This window comes from Chionomys nivalis, chromosome 9 (genome assembly GCF_950005125.1).
Source record: "Chionomys nivalis chromosome 9, mChiNiv1.1, whole genome shotgun sequence".
NCBI lineage: Eukaryota > Metazoa > Chordata > Mammalia > Rodentia > Cricetidae > Chionomys > Chionomys nivalis.
This window is the reverse complement of record NC_080094.1, coordinates 24,609,205-24,625,415: the sequence shown is the minus strand read 5'-3', so window position 1 is coordinate 24,625,415 and position 16,211 is coordinate 24,609,205. Positions and strand designations below refer to the sequence as shown.

Here is a 16,211-nt window from a genome sequence, read left to right as displayed (position 1 = left end):
AACTCCCTAAATTTCTTGAGAATTCAGTTTGTATTGTCAGGAAACACTAAAGATGTGCTTGGTATGTACTCTAAATTACCATGCACTACAGCCTAGACGCTCTGATTGGGATTTCTGTCGACTTTAGTTGCTTATCTTCTGCTTTCGTAATAGCATCGTTGCTCCTGCATTGCTTGCTTTGCTTTTTGGTTTGAAAGTGAATTACAGCTGGGTGTTTGATAAGTAGAAACTGATTTTTGTGACCCATTTTCATCTTTTCATGTTTTACAGTGGGACATCCCCTCTCGCGTGCCTCAATGCCATGCTACATTCCAATTCAAGAGGAGGAGAAGGACTATTTTATAAATTGCCCGGCCGAATTAGCCTTTTCACACTCAAGGTAAAATGATCTTTTGGTGCAAAATTCTCAAAATGTTTTTTTTGTTGTTTGAGCCTTGGCTGTCCTGGAGGTTGTTCTATAGACTAGGCTGGCCTCGAACTCCTGCCTCTGCCTCACAAGTGCTAGGATTAAAGTTGTGCACCACTCTGCCTGACTTTAACACCTGGTTCTTTCTTCCCATTTCACAACATTTCTACTTTATTTTGTTTGTTTGTTTATTGGTTTGTTGTTGTTGTTGTTTTGAGGCAGGGTTTCCTTGTGTAGCCTTGGTTGTCCTGGAACTAGTTCTGTAGACCTGGCTGACCTCTTACAGAGAGACACCTTCCTCTGCTTACTGAGTGCTGGGATTAAAGGCATGCACCACCACAACCTGGTCGGTTCTCAAAATTTTTAATGTGCATAAGAAAAACCTGGTAGGTTTGGAATGGTGCTGATGGATTGTCTTTCCTAGTATGCAATCCTAATAACACTGCTGCTTTTGTCCTTAATGGTTCTTTGGGATGCTGTGGTGTGAATAGACTATTAGGAGTGAAGTTTATCAGCTTTTATTTTTGTGTTCAGCTTTGCTTCTATATACCTTAGTAGGTTATATGTAATTGAAAGACGAGTGTATGTAGTGGTAATTGCTAACGTGCCTTAGTGAAGATTTTGTTTGTAATAATATTGTGAGGGATAAATTACTGGGCAACTAATGTAATACCTACTCTGTGGAAAGTAACCACAATGTGACTATCAGTATTTAATCATTACAAAGAAGCTCATAATAAACCTTAAATAATTGGGCTGAAATGAGTAAGCAATTATTTTTCTGTCATTTCTGATATATTTGGCAATCATTTAGATCACAGTCTGAAAACATGTAAAGAGCTAATAATAGATAACTTAGATTTTGTTGACATAGTGGCTCTGTCATAACTGTTCAGTTAACATAGTAGCAGGAAAACAACCTTGGACTATGCACAAACAAATTGAGGAGGCTATTTTCTGAATGTTCATTTATTTTAGTTTGAAACAGGGGCTCCTTATGTAGCCCCCACCTGTCTCTGTCTCCTAAGTGCTGAGATTAAAGGTGTATCTCACCATGCCTTGCAAGGTTTACTCTTATGTGGAAGTGTGCTTGTACCATGTTTGTCTGATGCTGGCAGAGATCAGAAGAGGGCACTGGAACTGGAATTAGATACAGATCATTATCAGCTGCCATATGGGTATTGGGAACTAAATCCCTTTCCCTGCAAAAGCTACAGGTGCTCTTAAGTTCTGAGCCATCTCTGACACCCATTTTCAACCATTAAACAAGTGCTTATTTTATTTACAAAAGTGGAAAGCAGGGCAATTTTATTTTAGTAGGACTTAGTTGAGTGATCTTATTTAGATAAAAGATGACTTGGTAACTATAGGAACACTAAAATTTGCTGATCCTTTTAGTGCTCCATAATGTATTTTAAAATGCATACATGTGCACTTTCTTCCTATGAATTTTGTTTACTTGATAAGAAAATAATTAAAAAATTTTAAATAATCTGAATAAATACAAATTATATAACTTGTTCTTTCAGTAGGTTTGTGTACATGAAATATTTGTTGATGCAGGAGTTTGCTTTTTGCTAAGCCCTAAACTAAGAGGCTCCAATGATCCTTATTCAAGAGATCCTCTTTGTTTAGCTTCCTGAATAGCCAGGCAACTTTCTGCTTTGTTAGTTTTATGAGACTGATAATTGACCCCAGGACCTTCTATAACATGGTAGGTAAGCCCTACCACTGAACTATATGTACCCAACTGGAAATTTTCCATGTTTAGTATTTTGTTCTGTTTTCTAAATATTTATTACTAGTAATTTTGACTTTTTTGTTTGTATAGCTTTTGTTTTAATTATGAGAAAGCATATAAATTTCTAGCCCATGCCAGTCCTCCTGTCTTTACTTCCTGAATGGTAGGGTTACAGTCATGTACTGTTTTGTTTTACTTAAAATTTTTTCCCCTATTCTGTCCCTTTACTGTTTTTTCTTTTTTTGTTGTCCCCCATTTCTTGTGCTGGGAATTGATGCCAGGGCCCTTTGCAGGCTAAACAAGAATTCTGTCCTGAGCCACACTGTCAGCTCTCTGTTTATTACTGTGTAGTTCCTGCTGAACTGGAACTTGATATATAGACCAGGCTGGTCCCAAACTCATAGAGATCTACTTATCTCTGCCAGGATTAAAGGCTTATACTTCTGTACAGCACACATGTGGAGCTCAGACAGATTTATAGAGTCGGGTTGCCAGGCTTCTGGCAAGTCTTTACCCAGTGAGCAATCTTGTGGGCTATTTTTTAAGGACTGGGTCTCTATGAAGCCCTGGCCTGCCTTGAACTTGTGGAGACACGCCTGTGTCAGCCGCTTCTTAAGTGCTGGAATTACACAGGAGAGCTACCATGCCTGGCTTCCTTTTGTTGTTAAGATAGAGCTCCCCCTGAGTATACTTTAGAGGTATGACACGGAAGGTCGTTGGTTTGCTCTCCACAGACATGTGTGCAAAAACAAGACATCCTTTTTGACATGTGATAATAAATAATTGCTTTTTTCCCCTATTTATTTGTTTTTCCTTTTTTTTTCAAGACAGGATTTCTCTTTACATCTTTAGGTGTCCTGAAACTCTGTAAATTATGTTGACCTCAAACTCACAGAGATCCGCCTGTCTCTGCCTCCTGAGTGGGATTAAAGGTGTGTGCTGCCGTGCCTGGCTACCTTTCTCTCTCTCTTTTTTTTTTCAGTTTGAGATAGGCTCTTACTGTGTAGTTCTGACTGGCCTGAAACTCACTCTGTAGACTAGGCTGACTTTGAATTCTCAGAGACCTCCCTACTTCTGCCTCCAGGGCACTGATGTTAAAGTTGTATGCCACCAGGCTCTGCTGCTCATAATTTTAGCAAAACTATTCCTAAATCTACCTCAGGCATGTAGCTCATATCTTGTGATTTTGATAGAATTTCAATTTGGATAATTACCTTATGTTTTTGACTTACTAAAGCAATTAATGTAAATGTTGCAGAAAATGCAACAAAGTAGTAAAAGTCTCCTTATAACCTAAACTATAATTGATATTACTATCTGGAAACAGATGAGCCACTCATGGTGATGAGTTCCTGTAATCCTAGCACAGTGGACGTCAAAGTAGGAACCAAAGTTGGAGATTATCTTTGACTCCATAGTAAGGTCAGTTTGAGTCTGTGTTACAAGAGACCCTATACTCAAAACAAAAAATCAAAAAAACCTGAAAGCCACAGAATATATAGTTAAAGACTCCTGCTATTTGTTTAATTCAGTTAGTAGATTGTTGCTGTGTTGGTTTTTCGAGACAGGGTTTCTCTGTGTAGCTTTGGTGCCTGTCCAGGAACTAGCTCTTGTAGACCAGGCTGGCCTGGAACTCACAGAGATCCGCCTGCCTTTGCCTCCCCAGTGTGCGCCACTACTGCCCAGCTTTAAAAGAGTTTTTATTGCTGTGTTTTCTATTTCATAGAATATTCTTGTTTTGGAGATACTGTCTTTGTAGCTTAGGCTGGCCTTGAGCAAATTAGCCCAAATTGATCTGGAACATGAGATCTACTTTTGCCTTACAAGTGCTGAAATTGTCATCATGCCCAGCCTTACAGTATCGCGAATGTGGAAAAACACCTTGGTAAGAAAGCAGGACTAGAGGAATGGCTCAGTAGTTATGAACACTGGCTGCTTTTGTAGAGGACCAATGTTTGATTCTCAGCACCTTTGTGGTCCCTTACAACCTTCTAGAACTCTAGTTCTACGGTTTCTAGTGCCTTTTTTTGTGACCTCCAAGGGCACCAAGCATGCATGTGGTGCAGACATACATGCAGGCAAAGCGCACATAAAATGAATGACTAATAATAAAACAATAACAAGAAGTAGAGGACTACACCTGTGTATCCTTACATTACAAAAAGAGCACCTGTTTGGGGAGCTAAGGACATAGCTCAGTTAAGAGCAATTATTGCCAGCCTGGTCTACAAGAGCTAGTTCCAGGACAGGCTTTAAAACTACAGGGAACTGGGCAGTGATGGCGCACGCCTTTAATCCCAGCACTCAGGAGGCAGAGGCAGGCGGATCTCTGGGAGTTCGAGGCCAGCCTGGTCTATAAGAGCTAGTTCTGGGAAAGACATCAAAGCTACAGAGAAACCCTGTCTCGAAAAATGAAAAAAAAAAAAAAAATTATTGCCCAATCATGAAGTTTTGTTTTTTCTCCTTGAGATAGGGTTTCTCTGTGTAGTTTTGGACCATGTACAGTAACTAATTCTGTAGGCCAAGCTGGCCTCGAACTCATGTAGATCCACTTGTCTCTGTCTCCTGAGTGCTGGGATTAAAAGTGTACCCCACTACCACCTGCCCCAAACGTGAAGTCTTGATTTCAAATCCCCAGCACTCATGTAAAAAGTTAGGCATGACTGTGAATGCCTGCCTGTAACCCTAGCACTGTGTTGGCTTAGAGACAGGAACATGGTTTGCTGGCCTAGCCAGCCTAGCTACAAGTTCACTGAGAGACTGCATCTCAAGGGAGTGAGATGGAGAGTGATAGAGCAGAGGAGCTAACGTTCTCCTTTGGCCTCCTCAAGGGCACACCTGCACATGTGCTTATGTTGTGTACAAGCATAACAACAGGGAGCAGTTTGGGGTGGAGAAACAGTTCATGGTAGAATGCAGACCTGTAGTAGGAACGGCGGGCTGCGTCCTGCCACCTGGCTCCTGCATGGCTAGCTTTATACCCGAAATAACACACAAACTGTATTCTTTTAAGCACTGCTTGGCCCATTAGCTCTAGCCTCTTATTGGCTAATTCTCATAACTTGCCTAACCCATTTCTAATAATCTGTGTAGCACCACAAGGTGGTGGCTTACCCGAAAGGATCTTAACCTGCGTCCGTCTTGGAGAGCAGAGCTATAGCGGCTGCCTTACTTCCCTTCTTCCCAGCATTCTTTTCGGTCTACTCCGCCTATCTAAATTCTGCCCTATCAGGCCAAGCAGTTTTCTTTATTAACCAATGAAAGTAACACATAGACAAATGACCCTCCTCTATCACGGACCTAGACTGTATGAGACTCTATGCCAGTCCCTATTAGGACAAACACAAGCAAAAGCAGTCATTTTCATTAGAGGAAAAAGGAAAGCAGATAATTGTATTCTTTTATTTTTTGCTGGTTTGATTTTGCTTTTGTTTCTTTTAGACAGAGTCTCTCTGTATAGCCCTGACTAACCCCAAACTCAAAATTAGCCTGGCCTCGAATTCAGAGATCCTCCTGCCTCTACCTCCCTAGTTCTGGGATTAAAGGAGTGCACCGCCAGCACCCAGCTCGTTTCAGTCTTACAATGTTATAACTACAATTGAAATTTATACACAGAGCTCTGTACCAACAGTTCAGAATTATGATTTTCTGACCCGAGATGGATGTAGGCTAGATAAGCCACACCTTGTGGTGTTACACAGATTATTAAAAATGGGTTAGATCAATATATAAGAACTAGCCAATAAGAGGCTGAAAGTAATGGGCCAGGCAATGTTTAAAAAAATACAGTTTCCGTGTAATTATTTTGGGTAAAGCTAGCCGGGCGGCAGGAAGTGGCCCGCTGCTTCCTATTACAACAATTGGATACAAAGGAAAGAATGAGTGTAGAGTCTGGATTTAGATAGGATAAAATCATAGCTGCTGCCATTTGAAAAGTAGTATCAGAAGTTCATTAGTAGGTATATGACAAGCAGTGGTCTCTTAAAATGCAAATTAGCTATAGATCTCTCTATCTGCTTCCATCAGTTGCTGGTTGAAAGTTGTATGATGACAATTAAGGTAGTCATCAAACTGATTACAGGGGAAGGCCAGTTTAGGCGTCCTCTCCGCAGTTGCTTAAAGTCTAAGCTGGGGTTATCCTTGTGGATTCTTCGGAATAGCCATAACGCTATGTTTCTCTATAGCTCTTTAATGGCTCCGTCAATCAAGATATCGCTCTCCTTTCCCTCACCGTTCTTCCCCCTTCTTGATCATCCCATTCCCTCATGTTCTCCTTCCTCTTTTCCCCTTTCACCCTTCCTTCTCTTTCCCCCACCCAGATGATCTTATCTGTTTCCCCTTCCCCAGGGGTATCCATTGTATGTTTTTCTTAGGGTTTTCCATGTTACCCATTTCTCTGGGATCATGGACTATGGCTGGTTATCCTTTGCTTTATGTCTGATATCCACTTATGAGTGAATACATGTCATGTTTGTCTATCTGGTGAGGGAACTCAGGATTTTTTTCTAGTTCCATCCATTTGCATGCAAATTTCAAGATGTCTTTGTTTTTTACTGCTGAGTAGTACTCTTTTGTGAAATGTACCACATTTTCTTTATCCATTCTTCAGTTGAGGGGCATCTAGGTTGTTTCCTGGTTCTGAATAATGCTGCTATGAACACAGCTATGATCAAATGTCCTTGTGGTATGAGTGTGCATCCGTTTGGTAATATGCTCAAAAGTGATATTGCTGGATCCTGAGATAGATTGTTCTGGGCCAAGCTACCTGAGACCAGCCCAAGAGAGGGGGGAGTGATAATATGAGCAAAAGGGTCAAGACCATGGTGGTGATACCCACAGAAACCTGATCTTGTGAGAGCTCACTGACTCTGGACAGAACCTGCGTAGGACCAGGCCCACTGAATGTGGGAGTCAGTTGTGAGGCTTGGACAGTCTGGGGCCACTGGCAATGGGACCAAGATTTATCCCTAGTGCTTGAACTGGCATCTAGGAGCACATTCTTTTTGGATGGATGCCTTGCTCAGCCTAGATATGGGAGGAGGACCTTAGTCCTGCCTCAAAGTGTAGTGTCAGACTTTGTTGACTCCCCATAGGAAGCCTTACCCTTTCTAATGATTGAATAGGCAGTAGGATGGAGGGAAGGTGTGGGAAGTGGGAGGAGAGGAGGGAGTGGGAACAGGGATACTTATGTAAAATGAGAAAAGATTGTATTAAAAAAAATTTAATAAAAAATAAGTAAAATGCAAATTAGATGGCATTGCTCTTCTAGTTGGCTGTGTGTCCTCTGAACTGCTTTCTTAATACTTGTGCTTAATCAGTAACCATCCTTCAGATATCCATGCCTATATTGGTTTCTCAAGTTCCTCAAGCCTGGCTTCACACTTGTCAGTGCTGCTGACTGGAAAACTTGAATTGTATCTTGTTGCTCGGTGTCTAGTCTGACAGTGTCTTTTTTTTTTAATATTTATTTATTATGTATACAATATTTTGTCTGTGTGTATGCCTGCAGACCAGAAGAGGGCACCAGACCTCATTACAGATGGTTGTGAGCCACCATGTGGTTGCTGGGAATTGAACTCAGTACCTTTGGAAGAGCCGGCAATGCTCTTAACCTCTGAGCCATGTCTCCAGCCCCCTGACAGTGTCTTACCGGGAAGAACTCCTGAAGATGTAGCTGTCTTGAGCTGGCTTGTGTATTTTCTCCTGCTTGTTTCTGTGTGCTATAAATAGCGTACTTGCTTATGTTCTTTTCTGTTCAGCAAGTTAGTATCTAAGAATTTTCTTTATTCTTGCCCTCTTTGGAGATTTTCCAAAATCTATTCAGCTGTTATTAGAAGTTAGTCTGCGGCCTCAATCTGGTTTCCTTTAATTGCTAAAGAAAGAAAAACATTAAACCAACATAATAGCTTAGCAGGTAAAGAGTGCTTGCCACCATTCCTGATTACCGTGGTGGAAGAAGAGAATTTGTCTTCTGATTTCCACAGAGGTGCTGGAGAATAGGTGCTATGGCATGTGCGTGCACATAGCCTCTCCCCAATAAATAAATATTTCTAAAAGTGTAATAATTAAGACCTTAAACTTTTTAAGTATTTTTAAAACTATATTACTTTTGTGTAGAGTTTGAACTGTAATCATTTTGATTGTACCTTTAAAGTACATCAGCATAGAGCTGGAGAGATGGCTCAGTGGTTAAGAGCACTGGCTGTTCTCCCAGAGGACCTGAGTTCAATCTCTAGCACCCACATGGCAGCTCACAGCTGTCTGTACCTCTACATAACATACATGCAGGCAAAACACCAGTGCACATAAAGACAAATCATTAAAAAAAAAAAATCATCAAGCGTATTTAGACAATGCCTTTTGTGCTTCCTGTAACTCTTAGGGGGAAAAGGTATTCTTCCTAATGCTTTAAAATCCTAAAATTTTAATGAAGGAAGGAATGTCAAGTCATCCATTCTGTTTTTCACTTTACAGATTGAAAATGGACTCCCAGCAGATGGAATGCTGTATCTATAATCATCTCTTTGTATGACAGTACACATAGCTAGCTGAGTTAGGGGCTAGAATCCATACCACATCTTTGAATTTGGTGTCTTTTCATTGTGACAGTTTAAAGAGTTTTTCTTAAGGTTTTGCAACTTTTGGTGACTTCATATTTCTCAAAATGTCAATTTTACTTAAAATGCAAAAATTTTTCTTTAAGATTTATTTTTATTGTAAGTATATGATTGTTTGCTTACATGTATGTAAGAGCACCACATGTGTGCCTGCTGCTCACAGAAGTTAAAGAGGGCAGGATTTCTTAGAACTAGAGTTACAGGTGGTTGTGAGCTTTCACAACTTAGGTTCTGTGTAGGAACCAGTAGTCCTCTTAACTACTGGGCCATCTCTTTAGCTCCAACAAAGATTTATTTTGTATTTTCTTTTATTTTACTTTATGTGTATGGTGTTTTGCATGCATGCATGTCTGTGCACAATGTGTGTACCTGATACAGAGGCCAGAAGAGGACATTGGATCCCCTAGTACTGGAGTTCCAGATGCTTGTGAGCTGTCATGTGGGTGCTGGGAATTGAACTGGGGCTCTCTCCAAGAGCAGTAATAAGTGCTGGTAACTGCTGAACCATCTCTTCAGCTCCAGGATTGACTTCTAATGTTAACAGATTCTTTCATAGCTTTAGGTAGAACTTCTCCAATGGGGGCAAGAAAACAGTATTCTTAGGTATTAACTTACTGAACAGCAAGAAATAACTTAAAATCTGCATATTCTGTTTTTAACAAATGAAAATAGAGGGACTATTCAAAGCAAGCTGAGATAGGAATATCATATCCCATCCCCCCCCCCCAGTTTCTTTATGTAACTTTGGTGCCTGTCTTGGAACTATCTCTTGTAGACCAGGCTGGCCTTGAACTCACAGAGATCTGCTTGCCTCTGCCTCCTGAGTGCTGGGATTAAAGGCATGCACCACCACACCTGGCTAGAGATAGGAACTTTTGTTATGTCTATTTGATTTGAGTTTTTAATATTCTCCATGAATTTTTTATTGACATTTCTTATTGTTGACTTCTTTTTGTGTTAGAAGAGTGGTTGGTGTATGGCAGTGCCAGAGCACTGGAAACGGGCATAGTGATACACATTCCTTGTAATCTCACACTTGGGGTCGAAGTGGCCGGATCAGAAGCTCAAAGTCATCTTCAGCTACACCATGAGTCTGAGGCCCTTGAGACCATGTCTTAAAAGAAAACTAGAGCATTGGGGTAGAAGTCCATTAAGGTCAGAATTGCAGCAAAGCACTTCTTGTATTACTTAAACTTCTCTCAATACTGCAGAGTTACAATTGATAGCTCAAAAATAGGTAAAGCCCTTTTATATCATAAAGTGGAACTGTAAAATATAAACAGAGACTTAAATTGCTATGATTGAAACAATAATGAGGAACTGGCATCGTCTCTTGTGTTTTCCATTATTGCCACTTTATGGCTTAACTGCTAAGGCTTCTTCCATGTACCTTAGAACTCTTTTGCATACTCTGGGTTAAACACCAATAAGACTTTGCCATTTTAGCATCTAGAATAGGTCATTCTGTATGAACAGTAAACTAGCTATGGGTATTTTCTTCGCTTTCTTTGTGATGTATTTGGCATTGGCAAGTGACTTTTTTTCCTTCACCTGTTTTAATTATTATTATTTGGTGGGGGAAGGCATGTGTGTCTGTGAGAGAGCAATTTTGTGGAGTTGGTTTTCTCCTTTCACTTTTACTTGGGTTCTGGGGGTCAAACGTAGGTGATTGGTGTCTTAATTATTTTTCTACTATTATGATAAGATGCCATGACCAAGACAACTTATTGAAGAAAGTCTATTGGGGCTTACAGTTTCAGAGGGCTAGAGTCTATGGCTATCATTAGCAGCAAGCATTACATCCGGTAGGCTTGCAGGTATGGTGCTGAAGCAGTAGGTGAAAGCTCATGTCTTTATTCACAAGTGAGGGAGACAGATATTCTGGGAATGACAGTGATCTTTTGAAATTTTATGCCCTCCCCCAGTGACTCATCTCCAACAAGGCAGTACTTCCTAATCCTTCCTCAATAGTTCTGCCAACTATGGAACCAGTATTCAAGCCACCACAGGTAGGCTTGTACAGCAAACACCCTTAACTTGCTCTCTTTTTGGATTGCCAGTTAGACTGGTACTATTTGCTCTGGTTAGTTCAAGTAGTAGCTTGGTTTTAACCTCAGTTGGTAAGACATATTTGAGTACTTGAAAGGATTATGTACAGTTGTCTGAATTTCTAGTTTATTTTCAAGAGGGGACATGTTTGTTTTCAGTGCCTTGGTTAGAATCTATTTTATGCCTGTTTTAGGGTTTCTGGTGCTGCAAAGAGACACCATGACCATGACAACTCTTAATAAGGAAAGCATTTGATTGTGGTGGCTTGCTTATGGTTCAGAGATTTAGTCCATTATTGTCATGTTGAGAAACAGGCAGCATTCAGGCAGACTTAGTGCTAGAGAAGGAGCTGAGATATTTTTTTTCCCTAATTTTATTTTATGTGTATTGGTGTGAGGGTGTCAGATCCCCTGGAACTTGAGTAACAGACAGTTATGAGCTGCCACATGGGTGCTGGGAATTGGACCTAAGTCCTCTGAAGAGCAGCTAGTGCTCTTAACCGCTGAGCCATCTTCTTCTGCCTCCACCTCCAGAATGCTGGTAGATAAACATTGCCATACCTTGTTTATGCCATACTAGAGGTAGAACTGAGGACCCCATGCGTGCTAAGCAAGCTCTCTGTCAACTAAACTGCGTTCTCAGCCCCAGAAAAGAACTGAACTTTGTCAGTCTAACTGCTGCTATTGGAGCCTTATGAGATAATGAGGTGGTAAAAATAGCAGGAAAACACTGACAGTGGAGTGAGTGATTGATGGGAACTTGAGGTAGAAATGTCATGGTAATGTCTGTTGCTAAAGTGATGCTTTTTTTTTTTAAAAAAAGGACGATAACAGGCTCCAAAACCACAGAGAAACCGCCTCGAAAAACAAAAATAAATAAATAAATAAATAAATAAATAAATAAATAAATAAATAAAGGACGATAAAGCCGGGTGGTGGCGGCGGCGCACGCCTTTAATCCCAGCACTCGGGAGGCAGAGGCAGGCGGATCTCTGTGAGTTCGAGACCAGCCTGGTCTACAAGAGCTAGTTCCAGGACAGGCTCCAAAACCACAGAGAAACCCTGTCTCGAAAAACCAACCCCTCCCCCCCCCAAAAAAAGGACTATAAATTTTGTTGTATTCATTCATTCATTTATTTATTTTGGTTTTTTGAGATAGGCTTTCTCTGAAAAAAGTCCTAACTTGTCTTGGAAGTCACTCCGTAGACCAAGCTGGCCTCCAAATCACAGAGATCCACCTGCCTCTCCTTTCTGAGTGCTGGGATTAATGGCATACACCACCACTGTTTGGCATAATTGTTATTTTTTAAAGTATGAGGTTCTTGGAGAAAGATTCCATATATTCTGTGTTTCCTTAGGATTGTGTTTGAGAAAATGCTTAAGTTTTTCTTGAGGTCAGCCAGCGTAGAAATTGTACTCAATATCTTGATTCTTCATACCAGACTTCAGGGAGAAGGATTTGTTTATTCTGAAAAAATTGTACTTCGTGCATAGCTAAATCTGAGCCAGATAGTATCGTGTTCATCAAAGTGGTTCTTTTGGCCCAGAACTATGTTTACATGGACAACCAATCTTAGAAACTGTACAGGCCATATAGGGTCACTTTTCTTTGTTAATTCAGAGCTTCATTTTAACACACTATGATAGTTATTCCTGTCAACTGGATAGCTTGAGAAATGCTTAGGAAAGATCTTAGTAAAGCACACTTTGGGATAGGTGTCTGTTACGGTGTTTCCAGAGGTGGTTACATCTTGAGACCTAGACTAAATGAATGAGTTAATAATCATCTGATATATTCCTAATGTGATGGCATTATTAAGATGTGCTCAAAGGTAGGAATTAGGGAAGTATTGGGGAAAATCAGTTAATGGGGTATCTCCTTTGGGGGGGGGGAGGCTGTACCTTGCCCTGACTACTTACTGCGCTTCCTTGTAGGCGTGGAGTTTTCCATCTAGACCTCTGATCAGTTCTGACCTGCCAGCCATTCCTCACATAACCACACAGAGACTTATTAGCTGTACATGCTTGACCAATAACTTAGGCTTGTTACTAGTTTAGATTTTAATAAACCCATATTTCCTATCTACCCTCTGCCACGTGCCAGTACCTTCTTTCAGCACAGCACAGTTTGTCTGCTCTCAACTCCTGAGACTCAGCCCTTCTTCTTCCCAGTGTCCTCTGTTCCTGGCAGTCTCACCTATACCTCCTACCTAACTTCGGGCTAGTCAACTTTTATTAAACCAATCAGAAGGCACTTTGGCATAGACACATCTTCACACTGTACAAAAAGATTATCGCATAACACTTGAGCTCTCACCTTCTGGCATGAAGTGAACAGTTTTCCTCTACCACATATTTTCAGCATCAAATGTATGGACCATGCAGCCATGCACTGAGCCCTCTGAAACTGAGCCAAAGTCCTTAAGTTGTTTGTGTCAGGTATTTTGGTCCCAATGATGAAAGGCTAACTCACATAAAAAATTGATGCCAGAGAAGTAAAGTATGATAGCTAGTTGGTGTTGTTAACTTGACAGGGTCTGGAATTTCCTCCAAGATAAGCTTCTAGGCACGTCTATGAAAGATTATTTAGTGTTGGGATATGCTTATGAGGGATTATGTTAATTGGATAAATGAAGGTGGGAAGAGACATCCTAAATGTAGATCTCACTTTTTCCTTAGTCTGGGTTCTAAACTACATTCTTTGTTCTCTTGTGACTGGATGCAGTACATCCAGTTGCTTCATACTCCTGCCTTGTGTTCTACTGTCATGATTAACTTTGGGCCAAACTAAGAAAGAGTAAATCTTAAGGAAAATGAAAAGAAAATGTCACCCCATTCAGCACGAATGCAGCTCTCCTCTACTGTCTTCTGGCTTTCATCCTGCTCTGTCCTTCTCTTGTGTCTCTTTCTCTAGGAATTCCTCTGCCCCTGCCGTCTCTCAGGGCTTCTGTGGTACTTTCTTCTCATTTAAAGCACTTTCTAGTCTCAAAAAGAATATATTTTATGTTTTGTTGATGTTTTGAGTCTTTGAAGTTGAACTTAAAAGTAATGATCTGATTAGTTTGGCAGAGGAGTTTTCAAGACAATATAGCTCAGGAATTATGTGGTTCTTGTTGGCAGTTTTAGCCAGATTTACAGTGACAGCACAAAGCAGAGCAGAAATATTTTAAAAGTCTGTATTTTAGACAAAGTGTGCATATTTAAATCTGTAGACAAGAATGGTATTGTTAGAGAAATTAGTGCCATTCAAAAGAAGTCAAGTGGACAGGGGAGATGGCTTAGTACCCACACAGTGGAAGGAGAACAAGTCACCTTTACATGTGCACTGTGACATGCAGTCATGGACTCACATATAATACATGTATGAGCACATAAAGTGAAAATTTTTAATTTTTTTTTTTTTTAAGACAAAAACCAAGCAGTTTATACTGAACATTGGAGAAGATACCTTTGAGGGCAACTCGGGATTTGACCAGATCTCACCTTAGATAGGTTCTAGAGTATAAAATTTATAAATTCATTGAAAGATTTGTTCCTTGAGAAGAGCTCTTGAGACTCCCTGATTGTAGAGGACCTCCTAGAGAAGTTATTTTCTCAGGATCAACTACCCAGGCATTCAGGGTCTGCTACTGCATTCTGGTCCGAAGGAGCCAGGTGCTAATTGAACTGGCAGCAGACTTTTGCATTTTTCACATGAATGCTTTGTAACTGTGCAGATGCAAGAGTTATGAGTCATAGAGCATTCCAGTGAGATTTCAGAGGGAGGCCTGGCAATGCATCAGCATCTGTGCTGGCAGCTGGGGCGAGTAATGTGTGAAACTGAGCATAGGACCTCAGCTGTAGTGGTTCTCTGGAGTGTGAAGTCGAAGCTCTAGCTGACCATGTTGGTTCTCAAATGTTTGAGAGAAGCAATTTCAAATTATTTGGATATCATGAGGCAGTAGAAGCTTAAGGAGCCAAGAAGGATATCTTGTGTGGAAGGATGCTGTCTTGGTGAACCAGTGGCTTTAGAAATGGGTACTTTACTATTAGTTGATTGTTTGTTTTAGTCTTTTCTTTTGAGCTACAGATAATTCTTTATGCTAGTTTTTCTCTGGAAGGTATTACCTGAAAATTCTGTTTTTCAAACGTAGCCAGGTATGATGTTGTACACCTTTAATCTCAACTCTTGGGATGCAGAGGCAGAAGGATCTCTAACATTTAATACTAACCTGGTTTGCATAGTGAGTTCCAAGCTTGCCAGAGTGACATAGTGAGATTCTGTATCAAAAACAACAAACCAGCCGGGCGGTGGTGGCGCACGCCTTTAATCCCAGCACTTGGGAGGCAGAGGCAGGCGGATCTCTGTGAGTTCGAGACCAGCCTGGTCTACAGAGCTAGTTCCAGGACAGGCTCCAAAACCACAGAGAAACCCTGTCTCGAAAAACAAAAAAAAAAAAAAACAAAAAAAAAACAAAAACAAAACAAAAAAAAAAAACAACAACAACAAACCAAACAGACAAGAACAACAAAAAGCCAACAAAAACTCAATTTCCCCCCATGGAGAAGTCACCATGCCCAATGCTATTATCATAGTCTGTTATCATCCTGTACTAAATACTAAAATACTGTCTAGGCCACTGTTTCCACTTTGCCCCTTGACAAACAATTGCTTTCCTTTTTAAAATTCACATGATAGTCAAAGTGATGTTTTTTCCTAAAACATCTTGTGATCCTGACTTGTTTTTGTTTGACACTTGACAGTGGTTCCCATGGCATTGATTAATGTTCTAAACCCCATTCAACAACCCCTGGCTTTCTTTCGGTTCTTTGGATCTCTCATACTTTAGTTTTAGGCTTTTCGATATCAAATCTTCATTTTGCCTGGCTATATAGTTTAAGAACTGACAATTTATATTGTTTCTCAGAGCCTTCTGTGGCCCATAATTGGATTTTCTTCTAGGGTCTAAGCTTCTGTTTTTAAAAATTAGTTTTGTTTTGTTTTTTTCTAGACAAGGTTTCAAAAATTAGGGTTTTTTTTTTTCATTTTATGTGTGAATGTTTTATCTGAATGTATGCATGTGCACCATGTTTTCTTAAGGCCCTCGGAGATCAGGAGGGCATCCCATTTCCTAGAACTGGAGTTGTAAATATATGTGAACCACCTTGTTGGTGCTAGGAATTTGCTTTGGTCCTCTGCAAGAGCAACAAGTGGTTTGAATCTCTTGAGTCATTTCTAGTCTCCTGGTCTGAACTTCTTACCACTTACAAGTATACAGTTTCTGTTCGTGTAGTTTGAGTGCCTGTTAAATCTTTCCTGTTTATGCCTTGGGCAGAGATGCTATGTTAAGTACTATGTTATCTTCCTTTTGGCTGTATCTCAAGTAGTTATGGTAAAAGTTTAATAAATGTCTTTTGAG

At 40.4% G+C, this 16,211-nt stretch overlaps 1 protein-coding gene across 1 annotated transcript in view; it reads left to right on the top strand.

Annotated features, from left to right (window-relative positions):
* Positions 1–16,211, top strand: part of Asxl1 (ASXL transcriptional regulator 1) — a 70,827-nt gene that overhangs the window by 10,395 nt on the left and 44,221 nt on the right. The window contains exon 4 of the mRNA XM_057780995.1: positions 271–379. Coding sequence (XP_057636978.1) covers positions 271–379 — 109 coding nt within the window. The remainder of the gene's footprint in view (positions 1–270; positions 380–16,211) is intronic.